The following is a 23164-nucleotide window of genomic DNA, read 5'->3' as shown; positions in this document are numbered from 1 at the left end:
CTTCATCAGTTTTACTACGCCCTCCAACGGGAAAGTATCCACTAATCTCTACTTTGGTGAGCTGTGATAACCATTGTTTTCTCTTTATTATTTCATTCCAGGTATTTCCTGGATTCCTTCATTAATTTACTTTTGGTCATGTTTCAACAGGATTCTTATACTTATTGGCCATTTCTAATTCCTATGGTAAGCGTATCTTTATTGGTTGCACTATCTCTCACTGACCCACATGGTACGTTTTATACCTGGCTTTCCTGTATTGGGTTCTTTATGAGAATTGGTGATTCCTCGATGGATGCTGTGCTTGGATGTATCCATTTTCTTTAGCACCATATTTATTGATCTTGTAACTTCTGTTAAGGGTGCCATCTATATATGTTTTCTTGATGGCCACCGGCACCACTACCTATTTGATTATTTTCCTGCCTTGACACCACTACTCTTTTCCCACTGCACTGTGCTGGTGCGTGATCTGCATGGGGGTTTTTGCAGCAGTGTTTGTGGCATCAACGATACTTGAAGATGACATTGGATTAATTATAACTATGCTAATGTAGATCTTCCCTACTCTTGTTCTTCATGCTGTGTGCCACTATTGATCCGTCACTGCTCTCCTACCCTTCTTACCTGATATGGTATGTTCTTTATTTATCCCATTTTGTCATTTTTTTATGCTGGATTATGCAATATTTTTTCAACAAAATTTTTATTTTTGAAATTGTATCATATATATGTCATTTAATTTTTGTACTTTACATTGTTATACATGCTGATGCACAATGTTATTATTTATTGTTATTCACTTAACATGCTGTTTATGGTACTTCAATGTGGTTGAACCATTCAGCCTTGAAAACGACCTGAGTGTCGAAACAAGTGTCGGCTGTTCTTCATCTGCTGTTCTTCATCTTATTTTATTAAAATACTGTACCTTGATTGTTGCTTCTTACCTTAATGGTGTCTAGCGCAATTTCATCCCCTTCATCACATAATTTTTGAATTTATGAATTCACCTGCACAAGTCCGAGCCCCCAGGGACCAAAGTTTACTTGAATCTTAACGAATCAACATTGGAACTTAGGTTCCACTAGGAGTGCATTTGGGCTTACTGGGTAGCAATACACAGTTCTGGTTTTGTTCGATTTTGTGTCCCAAGTGGCCTTGTGACGTCAGCCCGCCTGCACCTGAAATAGTAATTACATTCTCTGTATAGACAGATACCCTGAAGTCTGACGATTCCAGAAATATACATACTACCCTAGTTAGAACTTGTTGTGCGCCTCTACACCCCTAATTCGGTTATGTCTCTTTAATTTACACCCATTTTTCATTATTTCACCGACGCATTTGAATGGTCACTGAGGACTGTGTTCATTAATTTAGCAAAGCCATTGGCTTTTGCAACACTTTAAATTGGTTTGATTTTGGTATATTTGTATTGCGAATCGGCAGAGCAAACCGAATCCAAGCACAGGAATTACCAATATTGATCACCAGACTCAAAATAACTCATCTCAACACATCTAGCACCCACCACTGGAAAAGTGCAAATTAACAGGCCGGCTGATAAATGGCGATTCTGTTAGCAAGATAAGGCGGGGCAGATCCATTTATTAACTTGAATAACAAGCACAAGATTTTAAAGTCTGTCCTCTGCCTGAACCGGCAGCCAATGCGGGACATCCTGGATGCAGAGAGTGATGCCACTTTGGGTAGTTTATAAATAAGTCTGACTGCTGCATTTTGAGCTCTCTGGTAAAGTTGTTTGCCGGGTGTGCCTGCTAACAAGCCATTTGGAGAGTCCCACCTGGAATTAACCAGGGAGCCCACCAACACAGCATGATCAGTAGGTGGGATACATGGAAGGGCGTGCCAGAGCAACCGTAGATCATGCATTGTACTGTTGCTCCATCCCATTGGTCCCACCCTGAATTCTCCTGCCAGATACACCCGAGGTTCTGGACCTTTGGTGTAAATGTGGAGCAAAATTGGTGAAAAACAATAGATTGCAAAGCAGCAAAAGATGCTTTTGCGTCAGCAACATATAAGAATGCCCTTTATTGAGACAACGCACATAAACATGGTATAACGAAAATCGATTCTTGTTTGTATTATTGTTGTATGCGTCGTCAACTGATTTATTTCAACAAGTCAATATAACATTACATTTCAATGATTTTGAAGATGGAGTGCAGCGCGGGGTAGCAGTAGAGGAGCAACGTGAGGCGGTGGCGTCTTCAAGCATTTCTCCCTGGGCAAAATATTGTCTAGAAACTGTGCCATAGCCATGGCCTTAAAGCTCAACTATGATATGGATTTCTGTGGTTATGGAGAATTGCGAGCAGCAGCCATTGCATAGACAATTCTACTTGAATAATTGTCACACTTCACATTGATAGAGAAAGGCTAAACAAGACTAACATTGGCATGTAGGATGCAACCATGTTTAGGTTGGTGTATTCTGTATGGCCGCCTATGTCTTTTCTTTTATGTAGTGTGAGTTTGTACTGTGCAAATCACCACTATAATGGTCTTATAGCTGCGGGGCTAGTCTGGGAAGTCTCTTCTTGTGCCCCCGCCACAGTATCCAGATGGCGCACTTTGGAGGAAACTTAGACGAAAGGGGGGCAGGGGAACGATAGGAGAAGCTGGAGTACAGAAAAACACACAGTTCAACAGTAGGAAAAACATTAGGGGTTTGGGAGAGATGGCATCTGATTTTAACAGTAGGGCTGTGTGCATGATCATTGGCAGTAGATCCGTTGGAATGCTGACCAAGCACGTGGTAAAGATCACTTTCCCAATGATAGCTGTTTCTAGTGCTTTGGGTGCTTTGAGGGTGGTACTAGAATTAGGGCATTGCCGTGAGATGGACTAGGCATGTGCTCAAGGGCACCCTTGAAGGGTGAAGGCTTGATTGCCATGCATCATTTTAGGCACCCACTGAACTCCGCAAGACATTAATGTGGGACTCTCAAGACAACTATCAGAAGTAACAGAGCCAAAAGTGGTCAGTATATTAGTGAAAATGGGGAGCACAAAGGGAAAACAGGAAGAGAAAAGACGTGGAAGACTACGAGTCGCGCAGGAGCACAACCGGGTCAGCAGTTAAGTAGCGCTGCACAAAAAAGGTGGTTTCAATTTCACTTAGTCTACGTGGCATCTCATCCCTTCAAAGTTAGAGAAATGAGCACTATTGCATTAGGAAATGGTAACAGTGTTAACATGTTCAAATGGCAGTCATTACCCGAAGAACCAACGTATGCCCCCCAAGAAACCTCCTAGCACCCCTTACCTGGTGGAAGGGATTGATGAGGCTCTGGCTGCAGTACAGGTAGTAATGGAGAACATCTGGAAAGCAAAACACAAAGAAATGCAGTCAGCAGTGCATGCGTCTCTTACATGCCACGTGGGAGAAACAGCAGTGCACAGAATAGGCACAACAGAGTGGGTAGCAGTGCACGCGCCCCTCAAACCCAGATCAGTACAGGCGTCATAGCAAGGATCCCTGAACGGGTATATGTGCAGCAGTGTAGCACAAGATGTCCTTACGCATTCAACAGTTACAGCAGAGGTAGCAGCAGCTCAAGCCTCCCTCTAACACAAGACCGGTAGTAATCGGCACCCCTTGCCACCATGGTCAGACTAGCTCATTACCTGCGCTCAGCTGATCTCGCGTCTGGTTCATGATAAATTTATCTGGCGCCACACAGAAATCGCTAGTCCCCTGCAAGAAAATGGACATCATCAAACAGCAGGCAAACAAATATGCCAGCACAGATGTCCCTGCGGCACAGTCCAAGTGTAGCAAAACTCAAAAATCAGCCCCAATGGCCTGCAGGAACCCACCTAGGCAAGGGTCGCCTGCACACTCCACATGCACCGACCTGCACGTCGGCTCTGCTATACGTGATCCTTCTGGTGAGAGTTTGGAAGGAGCACTTTGTCAATTTTGACTACACGCACCCCTTATATGTGATCAATAGCAGGCCAATGTGTTTGAACGGCTGGTGGGGCTGAATTAGAGTCCAGCATCCTACAAGCACTCTACCTATTCCAGACTACTGTTCTTGAATAAACAAAACCCAGATCATCACTAGAGGGCTTTTCATAAACCAGGCAGTGCTTTCAAAGGGACTTTATTATCAAACCTTTTCCACAAAGACAAAAAACAACAATGTTTTTCACATTTCTATTTACTAAATCTTATGAAATGCACAGTAAGATGCATACAATAACTTAAGGAGTCAGAACAAATAAAATACTAGAGAGTAAAAGCTTGACTTCAATTAGAATACATCTAAAATTCAATAATTATGTTAACTCATTCATTTTACCTCATGCATACAATCCATTACTTTTCATACATATCTAATTAAAATAATCTAATCCTATTTGAGAGCCGATTAAACCACCATTCTTCCGGGGCTATGTATTTGTATTGGTTCAAAGATTTACCAAAAGTGAAGCTGACGCAGAACCTTTAAACCTGTACAACTCACGTACATGTTCCAACGTTTCAATACAATCAGAATACTTGCAAAAGCTGCAAATTCTGAGGTTCCTCTTGATATGTGCTCAAGCACCTAAAACCTCATTTGTGGAAAATACATTGAATCAGAAACCTCAGAAATGTCCTAGTATAGAATGCACTGGGAACAATCATAAGGTACCGCCGTGGTAGTGTATTAAGTGGCTTTTCTTCTCCAGAAAATGAGAAAATAGTTTAGTCTTTACATTCCATGCACGTTAGGATCCAGCCTTTTAGTCACAATTTCCTTTTAATTTCCGACGGATTTGAAATTAAAGTTATCAAGGGATGTCCGTAGTTGGTCAATTATGTTCAAATACTCAGTGGGCCATGGTATGAACAATTTTTCTTTTTGGTTTATTAAGACTTAATTGCATATAATGTAACTTACTTTTGCCACTGAGCATTTGTGCAAAAAAAGCAATGTTTTCCAAATTACCCTAGCTTTCAGGGACAATAAGCCCAGTTCAAATGGAATAGTCGGGATTGGAAATCCCCTAGGGAGATGTAAAGGTTTCCGCCATAAAAGCCCCTCCAAATTATTCCAGACAAACAAAGGTATGTCAAAGTAAATTTCAGCACCATATGTTATGACTGGGACGACCTTTGATTTATACAAATGTACAAATCTGTATTGAAAAAGGGTCCAAATTTAGCATTTATGGCAGCCACCTGAGCAGCTAAAAAATGTACTTCAAGTTTCAGATATAGATTAGGTTTCCTACATCAGGAGTCCCAGTAAAATAAATCCCTTAGATAAACAAAACTGTCAACTTTCTCTAAAAGCACACTGTTAAAAAACCAACTAAAATCCTTTTTTTCACCCTACTAGGGTTAAAAATCATACTCTTTGTTTTTTGTCACATGAATCGTTAGATCATTTGTATCTTGTTAAATCACTTAGTTGGTGCTGTAGGCCATACGGGGTTTGGTCAACATAAAGCAACCACTTAATGAGAAAATGTGCTATACGGGGGAAATGATTTAGTCTGATTTAAAATGTGTTATCTGATAGATAACAATTAAATAAATAAGGGGCTAACGTGCAGCCTTGCTTTAAGCCTCAGAATGTAGGAATCAAATCGGATAGTAAACCCTCTTGGTTCAATCTTACACAAATGGATGGGCCAGTATATAGCTCTTTCACCGTCTCTAGCAGGTGGAAAGGACGCCCCCATCCTGACAACATATCCCATAACCGTCATCCATCAATGCTGTTGAAGGCTGATGTAAAATCGACAAACGCCAAATACACTTGTGATCTATCCAAAAGGGCTCTACGTTTTATAAAGTCCAAAATGAAACAGTTCAAGGAAGTGTCACAACCTTTAACGAATCCAGCTAGTACATAACGATTCTTTTATTAGCTGGGGCCCAGTCGGAGAGCTAAATACGAACTAAGGCTGCAAAGATCTTCCCTGGAATGTCTAAAAGGGCAATAGGCCTACACATTTTCAGACTAAGATTGGTACAATTATTGGAGATTTTCCATGACTGGGGCGTCCATTTATCTAAAACAAATTATTGGAAAAACAAGGTTAGGATATCTGCCAACAGGATCAGAGAGGTTTTTAAAGGAATATATTCACCAGCCTATCTGGCCCAGGGGCACGAGAGCACTTACTCCTGACAATGAATTGGTCAATATCTTCTGTATTAAATGGGAATGACCAAGACCTGTCCATGTCCTAAGTATACAACTCTACCAATGAACCCATAGGAATATAGGGAAGAAAATGTAATACCCAATAAAATTTGGTGTAATGGGGTCAATAGTTGTGGATTTGTAGAGCACTTTATCAGCCTCCGATGCATTTTTAGTAACAAGTGAAGTAATCATTTCTGCGTGTTTCTTGAGTATGTGTTTTTCAGCTAGCTTTTATATTTCAGTTTTAACCTTTTGACTTCAAAGTTGTAAATGTTTTGGCTTTCCTTACTGTGGAGGCATCATGAAGCAAGACACAGACAACAGGTTCAATGTTCAAACAAAATGAATTTATTAACTTTAATGTCCGGATGGTGTAAGGCCTAACTTGCCCTATGCTAATGTGGGCTTTCCCTACCTAAAGAAACTAAGGATCGTCCGAGTCAGTAAATTCAACTTAAATGTCTGTCTGTGCCCAAAACCTATACTTGCCCTCACAACTAAACCATACAATGTATAGGGATGTCAGCAACAAATTAATTTGTGTTTAAAAAAAAAGGTCTGAACTTCTTCCACTCTATGCTTACTCTACCAACTCCTTTCCCAAAGTCCAAAGCAGTACCACAAAGCCTTGGGGTTCCTTTCTCTGAGTGTACAATCCAAGATGGCCTCAGGACTCCCTTCCCCCAAGGCTATATTCACAGTGCTAAAATGGCCTCAGGGTTCCTTTTCCCAAGGCAACATTCTTCCAGCTTGTCAATGTCCAATCAGTTCAAGTCTCTTAATTCTAAACAACCAGTTCTAGGTCACTTTTATAATCCTTCCGGCTCAGTAGAAGCAGATAGCTATCTTTCACATTCAGCAATTTTAGTCATCAGTGAAGATTCTTTATCTGGACTTTCCTTGACTTTTCCAGACAGAGTACACTTGGTCTAGGTGCTGTTGTCGGACCACACGGTCCACCCAATAGATGTCGAAAAACCGATAACCCTAGGTTTCTTGCCCACCCAGGTTTCTCTCTCTCTCATCACACATGTGCTTTGGTTTGCATTCACTCTGAATTGTCTTTGCCACAGTGTTATCTTCCACACAACACACTTTGTGGTGCTAACTCTCTTGCTGGAACCTTGCTGCACCTTATGCGCAGACACGAACATGGATAAGTTGCCTGGTGGGCAGACCTGGGCACCTACATGTAGTCAACCAGATGGATATATACATATGGATTGTCTTTTCTGTAAAATGACGCTCATAACACACATGTAAAGGGCGCCAACAAAGTTGGGCTGGACGCCCCGTCGTATTTGATGGGTGGATGACTGATCGCATAGTGATAAATGAATCGGCCCTGAAGAAGAGGACTTCAAAAATATGTCATTGAAACCGGTCGACCAGAAATTACGCAGATATCTCTAAGTCATTCGAGATACAGGCCTGAAAATAATCATTACGACCAGTGTCTAGATGACACAAGATTGGATTTGGTTTTATTTGTTTTGTGTTTTCAATTGCTTCTTAAAAATCCAATAATGGTTATTGCAAGAAATATTTTGGCAAAGTTAAGTAAATAGTCAATGTATTAAGTACAAAGGACAATTTGACGAGAGCATGTTAACACTTTTTTCTCCTTTTAAGCAATTTATATGGTTAGGTAGAGCACACTTCGCAGAGGGTGAATAAATGATATGGCAGTGTGCCATTTACTGAATATTGCCATGTGAACTGTTGTACTACTAGTACAGTCATGGGACTGGATTCCAGATTGTGCTTTTTAAGTGAGAATGTGGTTTTCATTGTAGTGATAGGGCTAGTTTACCCCACTTCCTATCTTGTTAGATGGGCGGCACACCACCATAACGTAGGGTGAGTTCACCCCGAAGGGATAGGTTGTTCTTCTGGTGAGGGTGAGGATTAGGGAACGTTAAAGGATGCGTAGTTTGGGGTTCGTTTTTTTAGGTTAGAGTCAGATCCGAGGAGCAGAATCTCTGTTTTATCGTCTATAAAGGCAGAGGCCATTGGTCGCCATCCATTCCTGAATGAGGATGTATATCTTATTCACCAAGGCCAGGTCTGCTTCATAGTTGCCCGAAAGGGGTATGAGGCTCTGGGTGTCATCTGCATAATTAGTGTAGGTGACGCCCAGTCTGTCCAACTTGTCAAACAGTGGCTTGGTGAAGATGTTATACATGGTGGGTGAGACACAGGATCCCTGTGGGACTCTGCATGTTATTTGGATAGGATCAGCGTATGTGGAGGTAGAGAAAACTCTCATAGTCCGGTTGGCTAGAAAGGACTGGACCCAGGCTATGGCTTCCCCTGTGAAGTTGGCAGTGAGCCTAAGGTGGCTACATAAAACTGTGTGATCCACCAGGTCAAAGGCTGCTGACAAGTCCAGTAGAAGTAGTAAAGCTGTTTTTCCACTATCCTTTAACTCCTCGATTTTAGTCTTAAGGTCTAGCAAGGCTGTTTCGGTACCATGGAGCGGGCAGAAGCCTGATTGCCGAGAGCCTAGCAGATGGTTGGCTTCTAGGTAGTCTTGAATTTGTAAGTATGCTACTCTGTCAATGATTTGTGTAGGAAAGACACGGTGGTGATGGGTCTGTAGTTAGTTGGGATGGATGGATCTAGGGTTTATTTTTTGAGTAAAGGGAGGACCCAGGATTCTTTCAGGTTAGTCGGTACTGTGTTAGATTTAAAGGAAGAGTTTATGAGATTCGAGATAAAAGGGGCTAAGTCCCTAGCTGCATCTTTTATTATTTGCGCTGGGCAGCTGTCGCCCTCGCAGTTGGAGGGTTTCAGGGAGAGAATGACCTTTTCAGTATCTATAATTGAGATAGTTTTGAAGCTGAAGGGTGGAATAGTGTTAGGTTCAGTGGGCAGTAGTGTTCGTTGATCAGAGAGGGGCAGAGAGTCCTTTTTTTTTTTTGGTTATTTTAAGTTGGAGGGTAGAGATTTTATTCGATAGGGCATTTTGTATGTTAGTACACTATAACTTGCCTTGGGGACAGTGTCTACCAGTTGTAAGATGGATTCCATTTCCCGGAGGATGGAAAAGAGTTCCTTAGTATTTCATTTGGCTTTTGTGATTCTGTCGTCAAATAGATTTTTTTTTTTGTATTGATAATTTCTTTCTTATAGAGTTTGGATAGTTGGGCTAATTTACCTTTATTGTTGTCGGAAGGCAAGTTGCGCCAGATAGCTTGAAACTTTCTTTTCTGTTTCCTTAGATCCTTAAATTGGGGTGTAAACCAGGCATTCAAGTGTGCTTCCTGCTTGCCTTTGCGCAGTTTGGTTGGTGCAATGTTGTCTAATGCAGTGGTCTAAAGCGCTGACTGGTTGCCTGGCTACACTCTCACCGGTACCAGGCTCCCCTCGACAGTAGGCCCTGCACTGCCTCCGGGACGACCGTGCACTTAGGGGCTGTATATGGAACCCTACAGTCCCCTGTCTCCTTGCACTTATTCAGAGCTGCGCTACCCCGACTGCACTTCACCTCTCCTCCCCAATCCCCCCTGCGCTTTGCATATTGTACTTACATGAGCTGAATGACACAAGGCCTAGTAAGATCATTTGTTTTGTCATCCCTCCGTCTTCCCTACCTTGTCTTGTCACGCCTAGAAATATTTATGTACAGGAGCGTTATAAAGGACTCATCTTCTCATAAAACAAGGGTATCCCTAGGCAACTTGTTAAAGTCATGCAAAAGGGCCAGAAATTATGATAGAGCAGCAATTCCTGAGTACGCTGAAAAGGAAAAAGGAAAAAGGAGATGATTCAGCCAAATTGGTGTTTGTGAGCACTTCTACAGATTTGTCTAATGCCATAAAGAAAACAATTGTAAAAGGAAGATTTTAAGGAGGTGGTCAATGCCCATTAGAGCTCCTCTTAATGGCATTCGAAAAAAGTAGGAATTTAAAAGATCAAATAATGACATACGGATTAAGTCTCTCAGGATTCTAACTATGGCACAGTGGGCATTATCTAACCGTTCTTAGCCCCCTCCCTCCTTGGGTCATATTGCCTAAATATTAGAACTATTTCTGAGTCACCAATGTTTGCATATTTGCTTAGGCTACAGTAAAGAGAGGGGTGCAGAGTGTGACTTCCCGAGTGGGTGCAGCATAAAGTACCAATGAGAATGGATATCTTGAAAAGGTAATGGCAGAACAATACACTAGCTAGGTGGTCATCCATTGAGTTTCTACGGAAAGTATTAACCCCTGAAGAAGTTCCATGATTGAGGCAGTGAAAAGGAATGAAACATGTTGGTCATAAGATTTAATTCGATATGGGAATATTAAGAAGTCAGGTTTGCATTTTTGCGAGTGAGTGGTTTTTAGATGCAAATTGTATTTTGTACAGGATGTACTTTAGCACTTTAGATAAAGAGTTAAGTAGCACACCAGCACTTTTGGAGTAATGCACACGCACTTTAATGAGGAGGGTGTTCACATTATGTCTTTTCATATTTATATGGTTTTAACTTTATGCATTTGATGTTCTAAAATCGCTTATTCCATTTTGACATGCCATCATGTGTTTTTACTGTTTGAGATGGCTGTCCCTAGCCATGTAATTAATGCTACATAAGGTAGAAGTAAACTTATCATTTCAGAATAAAGTAGCAGTTAAATTATATAGAGCTGTTGGAGCCATTAATTGTGCTTTCACCTCACAGAGAACGTTTTAGTGTTATATTGTTACACCAAGAAGTGACCCCCAGCACTTACTTCAGATCCTTGGTAACTCCAGGACAGGGCCCCTCCCACCCTGCCATACTGCTGATTCAGGAACACAATGCACTTCCATTACTAGCGCGCTACTCACCGCATTCCTGTTAAAGTATCATCCTCTGCAGACAAGAAAGCTGTGTGCCATCCCAAAGTCAAAATTAGGCGATGCTGAGCAACAGAGTATCGCTCTCATTCGCCAGCCAAAACAGAATTTCCAGACTGCTATTGCAGGAACACTTCCAATGCACTTCCACGACAGGGAAATGCCCCTTCTTGTCACTGTCTCTATTCGCCTCCAGCCCCCAGCCCCGTTGGGCTGCTGGATGGGCTAATGCCACTTTACATAATCATCATATTTCAAGTCACTGCTGGTGCACGCAGGCTCTTTTAAATTGTTTTTAATCATCAACAAAGCTGCAAGTCAACATGCATAGCCCTGTAGAGGTGCCACAGGGAGGTGCTTTTATCATTTACACAAACACATTGCAGTGAATTCCCTTAAAATGTGTCTTCTCAGTTAGAAACTCTTCTATCTCAAGTGGTTACCTCTGTGGTCTCAAATGTCTTTGGACTCATTGGATCCAATTAACAGTTTGGCAGTTATTTCTTCTAGTTAAACCACCAAACTTACCTCGGCATGTGGTAACTTAAAGGGCTGCATGATTCAGAGTAATGGGGACCCTTCGGTTATTCCCAAATAGGACTGTATTGCGGAAATTGGATATTACCACGTCATTGTTCCTGTGGAACAAATTCCAGAATTTCACTACTGAAACTCTGAACTTGGCAGAGTGGTAAGAGAGGCAGTAATCCCATTACTGTCACTTTTTTTTTTTTAGAGCTTTGCCAACCTCTTACTGAGGCCCATTTTGTAGGTCAAATTAAAGTTAAACAATAGGGGTATTGGCAAAGGTGGGATACTGCGTCTCGCCATCGGGCGTCTCTCCCCCACACCTCGAGGACTCTTCACCCAGGTGATCCTCATGCACTTGCCCACACCCAGGGTCTGGATCCAAAGGCAATGGACATGCGCTGGCCACCTGGGTTAAGGATCCCCGGAGTCCGGGCAATGAAATACCCTCTGTTTTTTCACATACCCTTCCCCTATGCGATGCGGATGGATTTGTTTCACAATGGAACCGGGAAAGGAAGTCAACGTTCACCCTGGTCTTTACCCTTTCGATGTTCCACCACGAAACAGTATGGTTGCAAGTCCAAGAACCATTGTATGACTCAAGGGATAGACTATTTCCTCTGACTTATCCATACTAAGGGTGAATGATCAGTAATAAGTGTACATTCTCTTCCCAGTAGCTAGCACCCGAGATGGAGGATCACCCATTTGAAGGAAAGGGCTTCTAGTTCTAACACAGTAGTCTTTCTCTCTGGGAAATAGTTTGCGTCTGGTAGATAATATAGGATGTCCTAAGCCATCATGTATTTGAGATAGTGCAGCTCCTAACCCAGTCAGGGAAGCATCAGTCTGTAAAACAAACTCTTTCGAGAAGTCTGCCACTTTCAATATGATGTTCTGACACAATGTTTGAGGTGGTTATGACAAACATCAGCCTCATCAGTCCAACACATTTTCTGGGATGCTGCATTTCGTAATTTATCTGTCAACCGGGATGTTTTGTCTGAAAATGTTGGGATAAACCTGCGATAATACCCAATCAAGCCCAAGAATGCTCGAAGATCTCTTTTGTTCTTGGGTGTGGGGGCATCTAGGACAGCTTTCACTTTTTCTTGCTGAGGCTGTACACTACCATTCCCCACGAAGCCCAGATATTTTACAGCTGAGCCAGTTTACACTTCCTGGGGATGGCAGTCAATCCGGCCTCTCGTAGAGCTCTCTTAATAGTGTAAAGATGGGAAAGGTGGTACTCCCATGTTGTACTGTAGAAAACTATATTGTCAATGTAGGCCACACAGAAATTGGAATAGGGTTGTCGTATTCTGTCCATAAGTCGTTGAAATGTCGCTGGGGCTCCATGCAGACCAAAAGGGGCAACTTTAAATTGGAATATTCCTATTGGTGTCGAGAAGGCTGTTTTTTCCTTACCAGATCTGTGTACAGGGACCTGCCAATACCCTTTATTTAAATCTAGAGTTGACAAGAACACTGCATTTCCCAGTTTTTCCATCAGGTCATCGATGCATGGCATAGGATATGCATCAAAGGTGGAGATGGCGTTGACTTGCCTAAAATCTATGCAAATTCTCCAAGATTGGTCTGGATTGGTTACCAACACGATAGGGGAAGACCATGGGCTTGAAGAAGGCTCGATAATATAAGCCTTTAGCATATTCTCAACCTCCTCAATGTCTATTTGTGTACGTGCCTTTGCTAGTCTGTTTGGTTTTAGATTAACCACTTTCCATTTTGGGGTTCTGAGGTAATGATAGGTTCCATGCAATGTCCCTGGTGTTTCACAAAATATGTCTGGGAAAGCAGTAACAAGGTCATTTAAATCTTTTTGTTTGTCATTGGGTAGTTATTGGGGAATGAGTTCTAGGCTATCACTCCCCAGGGGTACCAAGGATAATGTGGAAGTGTTAGAGGCAGAAGTGTTCTCTTTCTATTCTTTCAGGAGATATATACGTGGTAGAGGTGGGTCTTTTGTCCTCTATTAAGTCGGGCTACACTATAAGTACATGTTACAGTTTGCTCTGGTATTTCATAGGGCCCGTGCCATTTTGAAACCCGTTTATTTTCAGAGGTAGGTAAAAGAACCAGAACTGTCTGACCTACTGAAAACAATTTTTAGGATTTACCTTTTTATAATCGGCAAGCTTCTGTTTTTGTGCTTTTTCCATACGAGTATGAACTAAAGTTCTGACTAGATTCATGTGTTCTCGTAACTAGGTGGCCATCTGTGAAAGCGTTATTGGTGCTTCTTCCCTTTCTTGCCAGGTTTCCCTTACCATATCTAAGACATCTCTTGGTTCTCTACCATACAATAATTTGAAGTGGGAGAATCTAGTAGATGCTTGAGGGGTCTTTCTCATTGCAAACTGGGCCCATGGGACCACGCAGTCCCAATTTTTCCCATCCTTGACTACTAACTTTCTTAGAATCATCTTGAGGGTCTTTTTAAATCTTTCTACCAATCTGTCAGTTTGGGGATGTTAAAACGAGGTCCTTAAGGTTGTAATATTTAGCAATTCCTTTATTTCACCCATGAGCTTACTCATGAAATTTGTCCCCTGGTCAATTAGATGTTTTTGGGGGAATCCAACCCTAGAAAAGAATGCTAGCAAATGCTTTAAGATTTGCTGGGTGGTATTATTTCTCATGGGAAAGGCTTCTGGGTACCTGGTGGCATAATCAATGATCACAAGAAAAAAATGTGATGCCCAATTTAGAGATTTCTAATGGTCTGGTAATATCCATCACTATTCGGGAGAAGGGATCTTCAATTATCGGTAGTGGATTTAAAGGGGAAACTAGAACAATATGCCAGATGGTCTTTTGACATATTTCACATCTGAACAAAGTTTTTTTATTTCAGCATGTGTCCCCGGCCAATAGAATTTTACACTAATGTGAGCTTGGGTTTGAGACTGTCCTAAGTGTCCCCTGTCAAGCGAGAGTGCAATTTCCAACACAATTTTCCAATGGGTTCTGGGTATTACTAATTGGGTACTACTTATGCCTTTTCTGAGGTTTCTTTTCGATATAGTAGTCACAGTTTCAGAAAGAAAAGGGGATTTTTTTTTCTCTGCCTTCTCTTTCAGGAATTATTTGAAAGATAGCCTCTGCCAGCATTGGGTCGTTTTGTTGGCATCTGAAAGGATGGTGGGTTCATTTTCCACTTTGGCTCATATTTTAAGTTTCTCATCAGCCTCCCCACAACCTAAGTTACCTCTCAGTTTCCTCAAGCAGCATCTCTTCCTGCCCCCTCGGTTTGTCACTCTCCTTCACCTGGTTCGCCATCGCCCTGAGGAACTGCCCCTTCTTGTGCACTGCCTTGCTTAAAGTGTAACTCTGTGTTCGACATTTTAACCATTTGGGGGAAAGGTAATAGGTATTAGGTGTGCGTGATTAAAGTCAAGTGTCTGACCCTGCTTCATCTCATTAGAGGGACATGTCCAGTGTATTGCTTGGGTGGTAATCCTTTCATCCTTATACCTTCTATTCCTCGGCTCAGTGTTTGTGTAGGAACAGGGGGGCGGGGGGATTGGGAAGTGGAATATCCTAAAAAAAATAGGATTGGATATGGGTATTGGGAAAGGGGGGATACCGCATCTTGCCATCAGGTGCCTCTCCCCCACACCCTGAGGACCCCTCAACCAGGTGACCCTCCCGCACTTGTCCACCCTCAGGGTCTGGATCCAAAGGCGATGGCCATGGCCTGGCCACCTGCGTAAGGGATCCCTGGGGTGCATCCAGTGAACCACCCTCACAGTATTTACCATTGATAACAGAGCAGAGTACATGGGTCTTTAGTGGGGCAATTGTTGAGTATAGAGCATGATCAGGCTCTGCCCCTCTGTCTCCCTCAAAAGAAACAAAATTATAAGATAAGCAAGGACACGTTTGAAACTGCACTTTAAAGTGTCCTGGAAATGCAGCTGGCACAAATAATATTTAGTTTCGCTACACAAGTAGGGGACACATAAGGCATTAGCTTGCACAATTAGTGTGTTTTAAAATAGAATAGATTAGGTGACAGGAAGGCGTTTACCCAAGATAGGGACTTGCTATACAAATAAGCAGAATGCCTGTAGGCAGATAAGTTTGCTGCTACACATAGGTAGATATGTCATGTGCCATGTATGCACCACGATCTCGGTAGATAGCAAGCAAATGTGTCCTGTAGAATAAAATAACAAGCAGCTGTCATTTTAAATTGAAAAAAACAAAAAATAGTCCATAGGCGCCTCTCAGCGAGAACGAACACGGATAAATTACCTGTTCATTTTAAACTGCACCAGCACAGCAGGGAATTAAGCTCTGCACCTTTAGAAAAAGGCCCCAGTTAAGCACGCTTGAACAAATCCATTTAATTCAGGAAAATACTGTGGTAGCTGGACATCACTGTTTCCAAGGAACGTGAAAATCCAAGGCTTTGTAGGGGAGGGTTACATGGCAGAACAAGATACCATTGTGTGCATCCAGCTGTCAAGGTAAATTAAGCTATGATAACACAGAAGACCATTTCAAGTCTATGAGATGGATTGAACATTCTAGGAGGTTCGTAAGCAGATTAATGTCTCTGCGATCGGCTATGCGTGACAGAGAAACGACAAGTAATTACCAAGCACGTGGTGAAAGCAGAATGATTCATAATAAGTTATTCATAAATGTGTCAAGACGAGGATGGTTTGGTTGCAAGAACAGGTCCTTGAGACACAAGAAATCATAGCTGTGATAATATGGGCGGTTTAATTTAATTAAAAAACAAAGGCGATGCACTTGTCTTCTCTTCCCATCGACATAAAAGAGGTCATCATGCAGCAAGTTCATGGAGAGTGTGACCGCATGCTAACCGATGAGCACATATTTTTTTCACAGCAGAAGTAATTTAGCGCTTACTAATAATAGTTATGCATAATGAGGCAGTACATTTTATGGGATGGTTTATGGGTGGGATCTTAGATAAGAATTGTCCAATCGCTAGTTGTGGACATATAGTATTAATATGTAGCTTAGTAGAGGGAGACAATGGGCCTCATTACGAGTGTGCTGGTCCGGTAACAGCGGTGCTGGTAGGCTTACCAGCACCGTTGTTACCGGACCAGCAAACTCTGAGTCTGCAGGTGTGTGCCTTCCCGCCCGCCAGGTCTGACCTGGTGGGCAGGACGGCACCTGCCTGCAGACTTTCCGGGAGGTACTAGCACGCTTCCCTCATCCCCACTGAGTCCTATAGGACTCAAATGGGAATGGGGATTAACATTTTTCCAGCGCGTGACTGCCAGGAACACCGGGGTCGTAATACCCTGCTGTTTCCGTGGTGCCAGGCACCGGAAAAAGGCACGAGTCCGGTGGGCGGCCTGCCGGTTTTACTGGCATGACTACCGCTGACTCGTAATGAAGCCCAATGACCAGGAGCGATAGGTTTTCATAACTGACATCAAAATGCCTATAAAACCTGCTGTGTTAAGATGTGGAGAAATTCTTGAGTGAGAGCTTGGCTTTTGATCTTCCTTTTACCCCCGGTTTATATTGCAATACACTGGGTTACCTTGCATTTGGCATACCACAATCTCTCTGTGTTGTCTCTTTTTTGGCAGTTAGAGGGCTATTTGGCTTTTGACCTCTGGTTATCAGGTCCTTTTACAATGGAGTGACAGAATGTGATTTGAAGACCACATGTTGCAGGGGAAGGTGGAAACAAACCAGTGATGAGGACAGGAATGAATGACATAGGAACGGGATGGTGGAGGAAGTGCTGAATTTAGCAAAGAGGGCTGATGGAAAAGTGCTGTAGGGTTGTCCATGTAGGGAAGGGAGAGAGGAAAACCTGGTGATGCAGTAGTGTAGTGTGCTAGGAAACAAGTTCTTCAGAAGGAAGGAGAGCTTTGAGGTTGGATTTAAATAGTGGTAGAGTTTGAGTAGTACAGGGAGGGAGAGGATGAGCATTCAAGAGTAGGGGAACGAGGGGAGAGAGGGAGCATGGGGGGGGCTCGAGTGGTGGCAAGGAGGTGAGCTGAGGATGACCTTCACGAGTGAGGAGGGGAGTAGGAAGTTAGATGAGCAGATAGGTAGGGTGGGGAAGAGTCCGTGGATAGTTTTGAAGATGATAACAGGTTTATACTTATTCCTCTATTTCATAGATCGCCAGCCAATCTGGCAATGGGTAGAAGAGGTAGCGTTAAAGCGAGTAAGGTTGAAACATGTGCGGACTGCGAAATGTAGGTCTTTGTACAGAGGTGAAAAAAAAATGGTGGGGTAGGCCATAGAGGAGACTGGCACATTAGTCTGATCTAGAAAAGACTAAGGAGGAGATTTGCAGTCTACCAGTATTGAAAGGAAGATGACAGATTATTTTGATATTGAAGAGATTGAGCCTGGCTGCAGTAGCAGATTTGGAGATGAAGTGCGAGAAGTTGTGTGATGGTTTGAAGATGACACCAAGTTTACGAGTGGAAGCAAAGTAAGGAAGGTAGTTAGGAAAGAAGAGAAGGGGAGGAGAGGAAGGTAGAAAACTCCAGTCTTAGTGGATTTGAGCATAAGCGAGTGAGACACCATCCAATATTTGATGGCGGAGAGAAAGTTTGACAACAGCTCGTTGGATAAGGACAGAAAGTGGAAGACGAGCGGAGTATCATCAGCGAAGAATTGATATAATGCAAACATCTAGTAAATAGTGAAATGTACATGTCCTGTATGATGTAGCTATTAATTTTGAAATACCTAGAGTTGCTGGAATCTGATGGCAAAAGCTGGCAATTTGCAAAAGGATCTGGCAAGAATGTGAATGCTTTGCCACGTGATGGCAATATCAGCATATGATGCGAGTGTGTGAACATATCATGGAAATGACTGGCTGATGGAGAGCTGAGCAAGCAATCGCAACACCAGGAACATTATGTGGGTATCTGAGCATGTGATGTGATTGCTTAGCAACAATTAAAGCAAAACAGTTGGCTTTGGTTAAGAGCAGAAACAAATGGAGGATAATCTTTCCCCCTCCGCCCCCAATACTTGTACAAACATATTGTTTCGGTCTCGTATTAAACCACATCAGTTGGCCATTGACACCTAGTCACCAGGACTCTAGTTTTCCAGTAATGGACTTCTATCTGAGTAATCAATGCATGCACTCAACCTACATTTCCACTCTGGTTGTCAGTCCCTTTCTTTTTATTCTTTTTTGTTGCCATTTCTCTGTTGCCCCCTCTCCATCCGACGAATCAACTTCCGGGGCACCAGTGGTCCAGGGATGTATATCGCTTTCTAAACCATCAATCAGCCCCACACTTCTAGTACACCATAAGGGATCCGAACAGATTGTAAACACAAGCAAATTATAAACCTCATTGTCCAATTTTGGTAACGTGGACGGAACGGCAGGCTCGTCTCTGAAGAGGTCATTAATAGTTGGTTAGTTGTAACACAGCGGAAATACAATCATTAAGAAAGGATAGGAACCCCATCTGTGTTGGCGCTGGATCCATGAGGAATTCACTGATGTCCTGGTGGCATGGGTAAATGATGAGTCATGACACTTGATTTTGCCTGTAGACTTGATTTAATGGGCAAGGAATTTCCAGGCTTTTCAGAGCACCTATAGTGCTATTTTACATGAAGAAAGCCAACAAGTGTTTCGACCAAAGGTCTTTATCAAGGCTGTGTTATTATTGGTAAGGTGAGAGTGCATGTTGGTTACATGGTGAGTTGTTGTGAATGTTAACGAATATAAATATCGGCAGACATTTGTCAATGACATGATGACACAAATTGTTCATGTATACAGTGTGGTGATGTTAGAAGTGGTGTGACAATTTAATACATGTTAAGGTACAAAATAGGTAATAATTCATGTTATATTGGCCCTGTCGGGTACATATTGTAGTAATAGCGAGTTTGCACCAAGAGAGAGAGAATTAGTTAGAGAGGGTGGGCTTGTCCCAGGGGTCTAAGTATTTAATTGTTGAGGTTCTTACTGGTAAAATATTGTGGCTATGGTCCTTGATTAAGGAAGCGGGATAGCCACTAATGAGAAGAGAAATGGACCGTATGTATAAACTATGTAGTAGCTGAGATGAGCAATAGAGTTGAGGCTGGTATGCAACTGTGAGATGGGGGCATGTGGGATGGAGTTGGGAGGTGCCAATGGGTGTGCGTGGTGCCTGGCGTGCTGCTTGGTGCTCAGGGATGATGGGCACTGTGGGACAAGGTAGATGGAGCAACTGGATGGATGCGTGTGGGTCAGGTGATGGACGTAGGCATGTGGGCCTCTGAGTAGGTAACCACAGCGGCCCGGAGGTGGGCCGTGCATGGGGATGTGCTGACCACATTGCCGTGCAGTGCCCCAGTAGAAGGGGTCACTGTGATCTGGGATGAGGCTGCTGCCCGTGGGATTGCGGGGAGCTGTGTATTATGTAGTATGAACCCAGTAGAGGGTGGGCCGGGTGTGCCGTGGAGTGCCCCAGTAGAAGGGGTCCCTGTGATCTGGGATGAGGCTGCTGCCCATGGGATAGCGGGGCGCTGTGTATTAATGTAGTCTAAACCTAGGTTTGGGTCTGTTAAATTGTGGCAGCGGTATGCAAGTGGGCCAGTCTGGAAAGTCTTCTAGTGCTCACATTGGGGCAGTGAGAATGAGTCATGGTGGGGCATGATATGCTGTGCGTCTACTCCAAGTGAGGCGTTTCTAAGTGGGTGCCATTACACTCATGAAGTTGGGTTTTTCTAGGTGGCGGCGGCCCGAGGTAGTGGAGGGAACTAGCAAGTGGCTGTGCCATCAATGGGTGCTTGCAAGTGATGTGCATGGTTGCGCATTAGTGTAAGGCTGGCGGTGTGCTGGCGCTTGCATGAGGGTACTGCCCATCAATTTGGCGCAGTGAGGATAAATAAGAGAAGGCAGGGGTCCACTCGGTGATGCACAAGGGTGTTAGACGAGCTGTAGACTGGCGCATAAACATGTGTAGCCTAAAAAACAGGTGGCACAGTAAATTGTGATAGTGAGTGAGGGGATCATTGTGGATGGGGCAGTGCTCGCTGTGGTGTTAGATAGGCGCAGTGGATGGTGAGGTGAGGGGTAGTGTTGTGGTGTGCCGCTTTATGGGCGGAATGGGGCTGGAAGATACATGGAGGTGCTTAAGCAGGATTACAAGATGAGCGGTCACAGTGATCTTTAGATCATGTCCACCATCTTGTTCCCTGTAATATACATAGGTCAGCTCTGATTGGCTGTTCTGTTTGCAATGGAGAAAGGAGCCAGTACTCTGATTGGGTGCTCCTTTCCCAATGTAAACAGTAATAATGGGATGAGCGGCTGGTGTGGGGGTGAAGGAAACAAGGTTCTACTGAAGCTGTATTGACCGTTTAGGTACAACAGGCAAGAGGCACAAAGGGGCGATTAGGAGGGTTGTGGTGCAGGTAGTGACGCAGTATTGGGTGTTACTGCAGGAATAGGGGAGATGGGCAAAGTGTTGCCCCTAAGCCGAAGACCACAAGAATTGGTGAAGGCTAAGCCTAACTTTATGAGCCAATCATGGTCCCCAGCAACAATCTTCTGTATGGGTGAGGTCATAACCACAGTGCTTTGTAATGGAGTGAACACGCAATACTAAGTTGCACCCATCTTCCTGTTGGTTGTGGATCAAAGGGTCTGTCTGGTTAATGGATCTCTGTGGTTTCTGATTGAAGCGGCAGGTCTCCCTTGAAGCTGCAGCGAGACCACACTTTCTGGCTCCAGCAAACTACATACTCGTACCTTATAATGGGGTCCCCCTGCAGGGAGGACTACTGTAAAAACGCAGTCCCAGACATGACATTTCACTGTCAATCAATACTGAGAGTGGGAGCTGGCTTCAAGTTGACAGTTGCATATGAAAGGTTGTTAGGGTTTCCTGTCTCCTTTGTTAGCCTCTGCACCCAGGCCCATGTGGGCCTGTTTGATTTAAACCCCGATTAGTATGTGTATGCTTTATGAAGGACCTCCTGTCCCCTGCACACTATCAATGGTTTAGATAAATAAGCCCAATAATAGTATGTAGGTTATTTAATTTCTATGACAATTGTTGAGTCATTTAGTTAGTCTTTGATCATAAGTGATAAGTTTCGCAAAGATTTTCATTTTCAACAACAATGTATTATTCTTTCTCATGTGGCTCAACACATTTCGAGAGGATTTCTCTTCAGGGGAAATTGTGTACATTCCAGAAACAATTTTTTCGGAGAAACTTAAAGATGCATCATTATTAGATTATTTACTCATAAATATCAAGTCATATTATGTCCTTTTTTCAGAACATGTCATTTTCATTAGATACATAGTTTCTGTTCTGTCTGTTATACAACATTTACATAGCATAAAGGCTGTATTCATACAGTTATCTTTAGTTCCATTTGAAAAAAAATCGGTTGAGATTAGTGTCACAGCTAGTTGAGGTCACTCATAGGAGCCAATACTAAAGATAACTAGTGGGTAAGGTATTGACCATGATAATTCATAAATAAGGTACATAGACTTATGTTTCTGGGTTTAGGTACTAACCTTGATGATTCATAAATAAATTGGGTATATGGACTTCTGTTTCTGGTGATGTAATAGGATCACTCGGTTTCACTGTACAATCCCTGGGGGATATCGGTCACCCTATCTAGGGAAGAGAGTGTGTACAATTTTGTTAAAATTCTAAAAAATAGGTTTTGTCTGAAAATACCAACTCAAAGAAATAATGGTCTAACCCAAAAATGGGTTGAAGAAGATGGTCAGTGTGGAAAATTCTGTAGAACGAACAGTAACTTCTTAGCGTGATTAGACTGCGCATTCAAAGGGATGGATGCTCCACCTGCATGCGAGTAGATCATTAGTTGTATATTAGTGATCTTAACACACTAGCTATGAAGTATGGTACCATATTTATAAAAAAGGGCTTAGCTATGGCATAGGTGTTCAAGGGATCTGATCATTGTGATAGGTAAAGGGCACTTGTTCCATCAAGGAGTCTGTTCACTCAGATGGCTCATCAACAGTCTCGGGAGGATAGCTCAGCGGCAACGTGCTCGCCTTTGACATGGAGCCACACAGGTTCGATCCCTGGGTCCGCGCTTGGAAACCTATGGGTATTAAGCGCGTTATAAATAACCTATTATTATTATTATAACAGTAAAGGATAAATCACTATACCATTATTGTTAGTATTTTCATAATTTAAACAAAATTGTACACACTCTCTTCCCTAGATAGGGTGACCGATATCCCCCAGGGATTGAACAAGGAAACCGAGTGATCCTATTACATCACCAGAAACAGAAGTCCATATACCCAATTTATTTATGAATCATCAAGGTTAGTACCTAAACCCAGAAACATAAGTCTATGTACCTTATTTATGAATTATCATGGTCAATACCTTACCCACTAGTTATCTTTAGTATTGGCTCCTATGAGTGACCTCAACTAGCTGTGACACTAATCTCAATCGATTTTTTTTTCCAAATGGAACTAAAGATAACTGTATGAATACAGCCTTTATGCTATGTAAATGTTGTATAACAGACAGAACCTATGTATCTAATGAAAATGACATGTTCTGAAAAAAGGACATATGACTTGATATTTATGAATTAATAATCTA

General features: G+C 42.7%; 1 protein-coding gene across 1 annotated transcript in view; it reads right to left on the bottom strand.

The window, feature by feature from the left end:
- The window catches only part of TTYH2 (tweety family member 2), a 554125-nt gene that overhangs the window by 107605 nt on the left and 423356 nt on the right, over positions 1-23164 (bottom strand). Inside the window, exons 7-8 of the mRNA XM_069655121.1 lie at positions 3658-3727; positions 3296-3351 (exon numbers count right to left, since the gene is read on the bottom strand). Of these exons, the coding sequence (XP_069511222.1) occupies positions 3296-3351; positions 3658-3727 (126 nt within the window). The remainder of the gene's footprint in view (positions 1-3295; positions 3352-3657; positions 3728-23164) is intronic.

The sequence above is a fragment of the Ambystoma mexicanum genome, chromosome 3q, assembly GCF_040938575.1.
Source record: "Ambystoma mexicanum isolate Mex_15411 chromosome 3q, UKY_AmexF1_1, whole genome shotgun sequence".
Lineage (NCBI taxonomy): Eukaryota > Metazoa > Chordata > Amphibia > Caudata > Ambystomatidae > Ambystoma > Ambystoma mexicanum.
This window is presented reverse-complemented; position numbering and strand designations above follow the sequence as displayed.